Source organism: Lytechinus variegatus, chromosome 15 (genome assembly GCF_018143015.1).
Source record: "Lytechinus variegatus isolate NC3 chromosome 15, Lvar_3.0, whole genome shotgun sequence".
Lineage (NCBI taxonomy): Eukaryota > Metazoa > Echinodermata > Echinoidea > Temnopleuroida > Toxopneustidae > Lytechinus > Lytechinus variegatus.
In genome coordinates this window covers 23598278-23610449 of record NC_054754.1, presented here as the reverse complement: position 1 = coordinate 23610449, position 12172 = coordinate 23598278, and the positions used below count along the sequence as shown (strand labels likewise).

Sequence of the window (12172 nt, the reverse complement as noted above, 5' to 3'; positions counted from 1 at the left end):
ATCCCCAAAACAGTTGCTGGCATCGCGCAACTACGCGTATATTGATGCGCTTAATTACAAAGAGAGACAGGGAGCTGTGAAGAATTTTAGAGGAGAAGTAGAAAAGTAAGGAAAACAGAGAAAAAGAGGAGGAATAAATATGTAGGGCCTAACTAATTGTAGCATGAAAAAATAATTTTGAAAATTGTCATGGAAGATGAGTGAAACTAATACCACATGCTAATATAAATTATATAATTATTTGCTTGACATTCAGTCGGCAGGGTATCGTGATATTTGGTACGAAAAGATATGACAAAAGTTATGACTGCTACCCCCCTGTCATAACTTTTGTCCTATCTTTTGCTTGTATAAAAGGATTACGCGCATTCAAAGCCGCGTATTTTTGCTGCGCGCTAAAGAGAAGAGACAAAATTTATGACAATTTTTGTGACAAAAGTTATGACATCCACCAGAATACCGATTTTGTCATATCTCTGAGATAAGATAAAATATGGAGAAAAGACAATGTTCAGAATACCGCCCCAGGCCTTTAGCGGTTACCTGTCTATAGAGGAAACCTGGGGCGGTATTCTGAACATTGTCTTTTCTCCATATTTATATAATATTGACTGGCCTTGAGGGGAACATCAAATATATTGCCAGCAAAAGAATCATATTGGCCCGAGTCTTTAGACGAGGGCAATATGGGTCTTTTAAGGGTAATATATTTGATGTTCCCCGAAAGAAGAGCCAGTCAATATTTTTATTATCATCCAAATCAGATATCTAGAGCAAAAATCATGATAATGGGGATATTTCTTTTAAAAATAGAGTTCTATTGTGTCATGTTAATATCGGTCTAGTCTCTGCACTTTACCATTATGACGTACTTGCAAGCTCTCTGATCCAGCGTTGTCTTTATTATGACGTATATTGTTGGTGCGCGGATCCTTATGAAGCGTATCTCTTTATACGCATCCACAAATGCCCGGATGTGAGACCAGGGAAAATACAAAGGTATATTTTGCGTCGTCTCTGCATGCAAAGTAAATGCGCGCATTGAGACCGAGGAAAATACAAACAATATACCTACCCTTCCCGATATTCAGAAAATGTAGGGCAATACGGTTTTGTAAATGACCAGCTCAGATGTCTGATACGGGTGATAATTTATCTTATCTCAGAGATATGACAAAATCGGTATTCTGGTGGATGTCATAACTTTTGTCACAAAAAATTGTCATAAATTTTGTCTCTTCTCTTTAGCGCGCACCAAAATACGCGGCTTTAAATGCGCATAATCCTTTAATACAAGCAAAAGGTATGACAAAAGTTATGACAGGGGGGTAGCAGTCATATCTTTTGTGATATCTTTTAGTACCAAATATCCCGATACCCTGCCGACTGAATGTCAAGCAAATAATTATATCATTTAGATTAGATTGTGGTATTAGTTTCTCTCATCTTCCATGACAATTTTCAAAATTATTTTTTCATGCTACAATAAGTTAGGCCCTACATATTTATTCCTCCTTTTTTTTCTCTGTTTTCCTTACTTTCTACTTCTCCTCTAAAATCCTTCAGAGCTCCCTGTCTCTCTTTGTAATTAAGCGCATCAATATACGCGTAGTTTTGGGGATACGCCCTACTTGCCACGAGGCTTTCCTATTGGCTAGAAGGGCTCCAACTGGGAACTATAACGATGATTTTGATTGGTTTTCTTCCGAAAAGATGGATGGGAACTTTGAAAGATGTGACAGGGAAAAGACAATGTTCAGAATACCGATTTGTGACAATCATAGCGGTGTCATATCTCGGAGAGAAATGACAAAATTTATGACAAAAGCTATGACAAAGTTCCAGAATACCCCCCTTGTTACTCAGTGCTTTTTTTCCATTTGCAGCACTGTCTTATCCGCATACATTCGTAATTCCGAAGCTTCGTTAAGGCATGGTCACACCGCCCGAGCGTTGTTGGAGCGGTCGTGGAGCGGAGAGAAAAAAATAATCACCGCTCGCTACCGTTCACCATTTTCGATTTCGATTGTGTTTATTTCGTTTTAGAAATATTTTTTCCTCCATTTGTGAACGAAATTCTACCCTCTCTCCCTACCTTTCCACGACCGCGCCAACAACGCTCGGGCGCGCCCGAGCGTTGTTGGCCGGGCAGTGTGACCAGTCCTTTATACCGAAGGTTCGGATATTCCGAAGGTTCGGATATTCCGAAGGTTCGATATTCCGAAGGTTCGTTTTTCCGAAGGTTCGTTAGTCCGAAAACGAAATGAGGTTCGTAATTTCGGAAGTTCGTTAATCCGAAAACGAAATGACGTTCGTAATTCCGAAGGTTCGTTAGTCCGAAAACTAAATGATTAACGAACCTTATGTTGTTTTCGGACTAACGAACCTTCGGAACAACGAACCTTATTTCGTTTTCGGATTAACGAACCTTCGGAACATCGAACCTTATTTCGTTTTTGGAATATCGAAACTTCGGAATAACGCCACAAATGTCCGGATTAACGAACCCTTTTACGTTTTCGGATTAACGAACATCGAGGTATAGGCAATTTACGTGTTTCGGAATTACGAACCTTCGGAATTACGAAGTGTAACCGTGTTATCGATCCTCATTCCTGTCTCCACTGCATGTCCAGTGACCACTTTAATTTCCTTAATTTCCCTCAGGTGCAGGCCTGACCGGGGGGGGGGGGGGGAGGGGGTGACAAACTGACCAACACTGTTTGTTTCCTAGCTCTCAATCACTGTCATGACTGTTGGTAGAATGGCTAGTCTTAAAATGTAGCTTTTGAGATAATAGTAACACATGGGATGAAATAATTAGCCTATAATTTCATTCGTATATAGAGAAACTACAATGTTTTTTGAGAGGAGAGGTAACTGTTTTGATACTTTTGATCGTAAATGAGTGTGTTATCATTCAAGTGGGTCTATATTACAAGACTAAACTGTTTATGATTTGCATTATGGGTAATTAATATGGCCAGGGATGAGTTGTTCAGGACTTGAGGGGAAGATATTTGGGCTGCTTGTTCATACATACCCTTTAAGTGCGTCTACATGGCAAGACTAAACTGCTCATAATGGTGCGTTATGAGTAATGAAACTGGGGGGCGTTTCATGAAAGGACTTGTCGGACGTTTTATCCGACAAGTCCCATTTTATCCGACAGTTACCATAGGAACAGTGCCTCTCAGCCAATCAAAATCATGGAAAGATGTCAGATCTGACAACTTGTCGGATGAAAAGATTGATGAAACGCCTCCCTGGCCTGGCCAGGGCCCGTTGCAGAAAGAGTTGCGTTTTCGCAAGTCCCAAATGCGCGCTATTAATTGATTGGTTGAAAATCAAGTTGCGCATTATTTTTAGAGTTGCGATTGATTGCAACTCTTTCTGCAACAGGCCTCTGGGGATGTGAGAAGCTGAGGACTTGAGACGGGGCTCATGGGCTATTTCGGCTGCTGGTTTAATGCATGCATCTTTATTTTTCTATTTCAGGATAATTCAGATCGCGCTGTGGTATACTTCATACCAGATAACATCCAGTGTAGGCGACGATTGTGGAGATTGATGGGGAGCGAAACGGCAGACCTCACAAGCGCCCGCTACATGGACGCTCTGGCTGAGAAAGTTCACCAGGAGTATGAGGTATAAAATGTATTACGCCCATTTTAACCCAATCCATAGAACTTGTTAATCCCTGTATATTAAGCCTATATGGGTCTTGGTTATCATAGTAGTGGGCAAGTTCATAATACCAATAATAATATTTGAAATTTATATAGCGCATAAAAGTCAAAAGAGTCTCTATGCATGCGCTTAACAATATATATTAAAATGACTAAATTATACATTAAACATTAACATCTAAATTATCCAATAAACCTTAAACCTCAAAACTAAGATATCTAATACAAATTAGAACAAATTAGATCAATACATGAAAGTTTCATAATCAATGAAAAGAAAACTTACAATATTTAACAAAATAATATATTGAACATCATAAACATTATTTTTGGAAATAAAGAGAGTTTTAAGCATAGATATATATGAGGATGGATGGTTGATAGAGATAAAAATCCGAAATTAAAGGTATTGTTTAACTTTTTGAGCAGCTGATTTAAAAAATTCTCAAACCAAGATGAAACATGTGTACGGGTGCATGTATTAAAACTAATAAACCCTGAAAACAACCATTATTGAGAATGAAAAGCTATAACTACAAGGCAAACCCCGATTTTGTAAATAGGCGTCTTATAGACACCTAAATAGTACACAAAAGTGTATGGGATGAAATTAAGATGGTGTTTCCGGTCACGTTATATTTCAATTTTTGAAGCACTAAATAATTATTTTCGAACGCAATTTTTTCTGGGCTTCATTTTTGTAACATATTACAGACACAGGTGACAAGTGTGACCTTCTAGCTCAGATTTTTTAAAAGTCGAACCAATGTTAACCAATCACTTTAATAATGTGAGGGGGGAGGGGATCTGCGGGGATGCTCTATAAAAAAAAGGGTAATAACACTAATCGATAAGCGCCAACTATCTGCATTGGGACAGATGCGACTGTTTCGAGCAATTCACAGAAGTTATATGATCAGTGTAGGAGCTCTCTAGCAAAGATATTTTGCTCAACCACTATTTGATTTAGGGGAAACATAAATAGCATCTGCAAAGTTCAGCGGTGAATACATGTAACAAATAGAAACAAAGGGAAATCAGCAATGTCTGTGCCCACCTGACGCCCTCCTTTTAAGGTTTTTTTTACATTGTTCGACCAATGTTTTTTTTTTCAATGATTGATTTCTAATTTTTTGTTCCCCTTTCTCGCTTATCCTGGGTTTTTTTAAGGACAAATCTACCCCAACAAAAAGTTGATTTGAATAAAAAGAGAAAAATCCAACAAGCACAACACTGAAAATTTCATCAAAATCGGATATGTAAAATAAGAAAGTTGTGACATTTGTTGGTTTCGCTTAATTTCACAAAACAGTTATGTTCACATCCTTGTCGGTATGCAAATGAGGAGACTGATGACATCACTCACTCACTATTTCTTTTGTATTTTATCATATGAAAACTGAAATATTCTGATTTTCTCCTCATTGTCAAGTGAAACAACGATTAATTCCTCCCTGTACATGTAGAAGTAGCATTGTTTAATACTATATGGTTCAGTGAAGTTGGTCCTTATTTTCAAATCTGTACAAAGGTGAAATATTGTATAATTCAAACAATAACAAACAAAAGAAATAGTGAGTGAGGGACATCGTCTGTTTCATTTGCATATCACTGAGTTGTGCATTTCACTGTTTTGTGAAAAATAGCGAAATTTAAAATGTCATAACTTTCTTATTTTACATCTGATTTTGATGACATTTTCAGTGTCATGCTAGTTTGATTTTTCTCTATTCAGTCAGATCAACATTCTTTTGGGGTGCACTTGACTTTTAAGTTATTTGTTGTTTTCCTATCATTGTTTTTCCATTGTGCTCCCCTTGAATCTGGCACCTGAGGCATATGCCACCGTTCACCTTAGATACGCCATCGGGTTATGTTTATCTATTTATTTATTTTTTTATTATCAATATACATACATATATACAGTGGCGTAACTACGGGGGGGCATGGGGGGGCACGTGCCCCCCCAATCGGCTGGCAAAAAAAAAAAAAAAAAACGAGGAAAAGGAGAAAAAGAGGGAAAAGGGAAGACAAACGTTGTGGAGAAAGAAGAAATTAAGTTCATTATAAATGTTATGTTATATAATAATTATGCTATATTACATAAGAAGCATTTTTTCATAACTTTATGAAACATTATTTTCTCAGGGCCTATGTCTTCATCGTTCCTGGTGCTCGCATAGACTGTTTAACGAGATATATAAACCTGTTGTACTAAAACCTCCCGTTTTCAAATCAATATACTGTACACCAAATAGATCAATTTCCTCGCAATTCGAGTTATTATTATTTCATGTAGTGACATTCTTTTTCATGACTACTTGGAGTGATTGCCCTATTTGAGGTCTTGATATAAAGGCATGGTCACACTGCCCGAGCGTTGTTGGAGCGATCGTGGAGCGGTAGGGAAAGAGGGCCGAATTTCGCTCACAAAATTGGGGAAAAAATCGAAAACATAAATCGAAATAAAAAAAACCCCAATCGCAATCGAAAATGGTGAACGGAAGCGAGCGGTGATGATTTTTTTTCTCTCCGCTCCACGACCGCTCCAACAACGCTCGGGCGGTGTGACCATGCCTTAAAACATTTCCTGTCCGTGCTAACGTTCGCATTAGTTCCTAAAATCAGTCCTTAAAATGTCAATTTTTCTAATTTCAAATAAAAATTTTCAGCTCGCGCTTCGCGCTCGCATCATTTATTTAGTGAAATACATACGGTCGTAGTGAATTCCTGCAAATAAGCCTTAGAATGCCCCTCTTCAGGTCTGAATTTCCAAAATTTTCAGCTCGCGCTTCGCGCTCGCAGTATTTGATTAGTGAGATGCTTATGATAATCATGATTACCATGTCTACAAAAAGTGCTAATTGTGTTTAGATGTAATTATAACAAAATCTGCAAAGGATAGTACTAGCATTAGATGACTATGCTGAGATGTGTATACTCTTAATGGATTCCTAAATTATATTTCCTGTTTGGGTCAATATATACAAAAATTTCATCTCGCGCTTCGCGCTCGCATTGTTTGTTTAGCGAGGCACGTACGTATGATGATTATAAAAAAATTGCTTATAATGTCCCTTTTTAGGTCTGAATAACAAAAATTTTTAGCTCGCGCTTCGCATTATAAATACATATCCGTTTAATGACACTGCATGTCCTTAAAATGTCTCTATTAGGTCAGTATACCTGGCAACTGAGCGCGCTTCGCGCGCTCTCTAATTGACTCAGATTTTTTGCTGGTGCCCCCCCCAATGCCATGACCCACGGTACGCCACTGCATATATATATATATATATATATATATATATATATACACATATATATATATATATATATTTCATCAATTATTGATCGATTCATTTGTTCACTTTTCATGTTATTTATTTCATATATTCATTTGATTATTTACTTACTTACTAATTTATTTATTTGTATATTTGATTTGATTTTACAGAAACGAGATGCAAACCTTGCGTTCTGATCTTTACTTCTGTTTGATTAGTTATTAATAAATAAATACTAAAAATAACAGAAATGCATTTACTTTAGAACATAGAAGTGATAGATGACAACAATGAAGTAAAAGAAAAACATGCCAAAATTACAATTCGTAACTCCTTAATCAATAAAAAAAAATGTATGCTAAGATTTTGTATGGATGTCGTTATACGAGACAAACAAGCACTTCGTAAATGGCATTGATGACATAAATAAACATGACAAATATAAGAATTCATTCTTGTATCCCCTAATCATGATAATGCATTCGCCTCAAGGCGTGGTGGTTGTTTTACTTCATCAAAATACAAATAAAAATATCAGTGGATTGATGGCATTGGATCTTAAAGATTAAAGGTCACGTCCGGGCAAGAAAAATGTAGATTTTAATAAAAAAAATCAAGCGAGCATAACTCTGAAAGTGTTATCAAAATCGGACCATGTACATGAAAATGAGAAAGTTCTGACACTGTAAAGTTTCGCTTCTTAGAAAAACAAAAACAAAGTCATAATTACGCATAACTCAGTGACGTGTAAATGAGAGAGTCGATGATGTTCTGTTCCTCGGGATAAGCCCGTCAGTCATAAGGACCATAAGTCATAATACTAACTGGTCATAAGGACCGCTAGTCATAACGTGTAAAATCCTATACCCAAAAGCTCGCTAGTCATAATAGGCAAAAGGGGTCGCTAGTCATAAGGTCATAAGGACCATAAGTCATAAGGTCCGATTTTCATAATGCAAGATAAGGGTTGCTATTCATAATGGACCATAAGGGTAATTGATCATAAGGATCGCCAGTCATAATCAACAATGAGGGTCGGAATTCATAATACTAGATGAGGGTCGCTAGTCATAAAAAGGAAGAGGCTACATTGATCATAAGGGTCGCCAGTCATAATGGTAGAAGAGGTTCGCCAGTCATAATAATGGATGAGGGTCGCCAGTCATAATAGGAGAAGGGTTCGCCAGTCACAATAATGGATGAGGGTCGCTATTCATAATAGTAGAAAGGGTTCGCCAGTCATAATGGTAGATGAGGGTCGCTAGTCATAATAGTAGAAAGGGTTCGCCAGTCATAATAATGAATGAGGGTCGCCAGTCATAAAAGGAGAAAGGGTTCGCCAGTCATAATAATGAATGAGGGTCGCCAGTCATAATAGGAGAAAGGGTTCGCCAGTCATAATAATGGATGAGGGTCGCCAGTCATAATAGGAGAAAGGGTTCACCAGTCATAATAATGGATGAGGGTCGCCAGTCATAATAGGAGAAAGGGTTCGCCAGTCATAATAATGGATGAGGATCGCCAGTCATAATACTAAAAGGGGTTCGCCAGTCATAATAATAGATGAGGGTCGCTAGTCATAATAGTATATGGGGTTCGCCAGTCATAATACTGGATGAGGGTCGCTATTCATAATAATGGATGGGGTTCGCCAGTCATAATACTGGAGGAGGGTCGCTATTCATAATAATGGATGGGGTTCGCCAGTCATAATAGTGGATGAGGGTCGCCAGTCATAATATTAGAAGGGGTTCGCCAGTCATAATAATGGATGAGGGTCGCCAGTCATAACAATGGATGAGGGTCGCCAGTCATAATGGTAGAAGGGGTTCGCCAGTCATAATAGTGGATGAGGGTCGCTATTCACAATAGAACAAAGGGTTCGCCAGTCATAATAATTGATGAGGGTCGCCAGTCATAATGATAGATGAGGGTCGCCAGTCATAATAGTAGAAGGGGTTCGCCAGTCATAATGGTAGATGAGGGTCGCTATTCATAAAAGTAGAAAGGGTTCGCCAGTCATAATGATAGATGAGGGTCGCCAGTCATAAAAGTAGAAGGGGTTCGCCAGTCATAATAATGGATGAGGGTCGCTAGTCATAATAATAGATGAGGTTCGCCAGTCATAACAGTGGATGAGGGTTGCTATTCATAATAGTAGAAGGGGTTCGCCAGTCATAATAATGGATGAGGGTCGCTAGTCATAATAATAGATGAGGTTCGCCAGTCATAATAGTGGATGAGGGTCGCTATTCATAATAGTAGCAGGGGTTCGCCAGTCATAATAATGGATGAGGGTCGCTAGTCATAATAATAGATGAGGTTCGCCAGTCATAATAGTGGATGAGGGTCGCTATTCATAATAGTAGCAGGGGTTCGCCAGTCATAATAATGGATAAGGGTCGCCAGTCATAATAGTAGAAGGGGTTCGCCAGTCACAATAACGGATGAGGGTCGCTATTCATAATAGTAGAAAGGGTTCGCCAGTCATAATGATAGATGAGGGTCGCCAGTCATAATAGTAGAAGGGGTTCGCCAGTCATAATAATGGATGAGGGTCGCCAGTCATAACAATGGATGAGGGTCGCCAGTCATAATAATAGATGAGGTTCGCCAGTCATAATAGTGGATGAGGGTCGCCAGTCATAATGGTAGAAGGGGTTCGCCAGTCACAATAATGGATGAGGGTCGCTAGTCATAATAGTAGAAAGGGTTCGCCAGTCATAATAATGAATGAGGGTCGCCAGTCATAAAAGGAGAAAGGGTTCGCCAGTCATAATAATGAATGAGGGTCGCCAGTCATAATAGGAGAAAGGGTTCGCCAGTCATAATAATGGATGAGGGTCGCCAGTCATAATAGGAGAAAGGGTTCGCCAGTCATAATAATGGATGAGGGTCGCCAGTCATAATAGGAGAAAGGGTTCGCCAGTCATAATAATGGATGAGGATCGCCAGTCATAATACTAAAAGGGGTTCGCCAGTCATAATAATAGATGAGGGTCGCTAGTCATAATAGTAGATGGGGTTCGCCAGTCATAATACTGGATGAGGGTCGCTATTCATAATAATGGATGAGGGTCGCCAGTCATAATAGTGGAAGAGGGTCGCCAATCATAATAGTAGAAGGGGTTCGCCAGTCATAATAATGGATGAGGGTCGCTATTCATAATAATGGATGGGGTTCGCCAGTCATGATACTGGATGAGGGTCGCTATTCATAATAATGGATGGGGTTCGCCAGTCATAATAGTGGATGAGGGTCGCCAGTCATAATATTAGAAGGGGTTCGCCAGTCATAATAATGGATGAGGGTCGCTAGTCATAACAATGGATGAGGGTCGCCAGTCATAATGGTAGAAGGGGTTCGCCAGTCATAATAGTGGATGAGGGTCGCTATTCACAATAGAACAAAGGGTTCGCCAGTCATAATAATGGATGAGGGTCGCCAGTCCTAATAGTAGAAAGGGTTCGCCAGTCATAATGATAGATGAGGGTCGCCAGTCATAAAAGTAGAAGGGGTTCGCCAGTCATAATAATGGATGAGGGTCGCTAGTCATAATAATAGATGAGGTTCGCCAGTCATAATAGTGGATGAGGGTCGCTATTCATAATAGTAGAAGGGGTTCGCCAGTCATAATAATGGATGAGGGTCGCTAGTCATAATAATAGATGAGGTTCGCCAGTCATAATAGTGGATGAGGGTCGCTATTCATAATAGTAGCAGGGGTTCGCCAGTCATAATAATGGATGAGGGTCGCTATTCATAATAGTAGCAGGGGTTCGCCAGTCATAATAATGGATGAGGGTCGCTAGTCATAATAATAGATGAGGTTCGCCAGTCATAAAAGTAGAAGGGGTTCGCCAGTCATAATGGTAGATGAGGGTCGCCAGTCATAATAGGAGAAAGGGTTCGCCAGTCATAATAATGGATGAGGGTCGCCAGTCATAATACTAAAAGGGGTTCGCCAGTCACAAAAGTAGAAGGGGTTCACCAGTCATAATGGTAGATGAGGTTTGCTATTCATAATAGTAGAAGGGGTTCGCCAGTCATAATAATGGATGAGGGTCGCCAGTCATAATACTTAAAGGAGTTCGCCAGTTTTAAAAGTAGAAGGGGTTCGCCAGTCATAATGGTAGATGAGGGTCGCTATTCATAATAGTAGAAAGGGTTCGCCAGTCATAATGGTAGATGAGGGTCGCTATTCATAATAGTAGAAAGGGTTCGCCAGCGATAATAATGGATGAGGGTCGCATGCAGTCATAATAGAAGAAAGGGTTCGCCAGTCATAATAGTAGATGGGTCGATAGTCATAATGGTAGCTGAGGTAGATGGTAGATTTTGCGTATTGACCTTCAACCCACTACATTTAGCAAATGAATCCAAAATATTTAGTACATTACAGAAACTGGCAGCTGTACCATCGAGAAATAAAACTGTGTCATCCGCATATTAAAGAACTTTGTATTCTTTTAAGCCAACATAAATTCATTTGACAGAGTGTGAATTTCGAATTAACAACCCAAGAATTTTAGAGCATAGCAAAAACGAATCTTAATGTCATTTGCCCAATGACTATAACACTAGAATATGCATTTTGATAAAGTATTTTTATTCATGTCATGAAAGATTTGCCAAATTTAAAAATGGAAAGCGTTTTAAACAAAAAATCATGAAAAATCAGAAATCAGGAATATGTTTCTTCTCCGTATACACAATTAAATCATACAAAATTTTCCTATTTTCACCAATAAATCGTCCAAGAATCCTGATTGATTCACATGAACAATTATATGGTAATACTTTTTAAGTCTGTGAACAATACAACTTTACAACAGTTTATAAACAACATTCAACAATGAAATTGATTTCCAATTTTTGATGAAATGTCTTACTTTGTCACCTTAAGGAATTAATGTTATCAAGCCATTATTGTTTGTGAGATTGATAATTTTCCAGAAATATAAGCAAATTTTATACTTCGTACCAAGAATATACCCAAGTCCTGAAAGAATGCTTAAAAAAATCAGTTGTAAATCCGTCTCGTCCAGGAGGCTTATTACTTTTCATATTTTTTTTATGCAAAATCAACTTCACTGTAAGATATTTCTCCTTAAGAAGAATCGTCTTCCTCTGTAAGACTATGGAAACTCTCTTCTCTAATAAGATAAAAAAAAAAGTTCTTCAGCATCACTATTTGC

At 38.5% G+C, this 12172-nt stretch overlaps 1 protein-coding gene across 1 annotated transcript in view; it reads left to right on the top strand.

The window, feature by feature from the left end:
* LOC121429123 overlaps window positions 1-12172 on the top strand; it is a 43029-nt gene that overhangs the window by 4446 nt on the left and 26411 nt on the right. The window contains exon 2 of the mRNA XM_041626037.1: window positions 3499-3648. Within this exon, the coding sequence (XP_041481971.1) occupies window positions 3499-3648 (150 nt within the window). The remainder of the gene's footprint in view (window positions 1-3498; window positions 3649-12172) is intronic.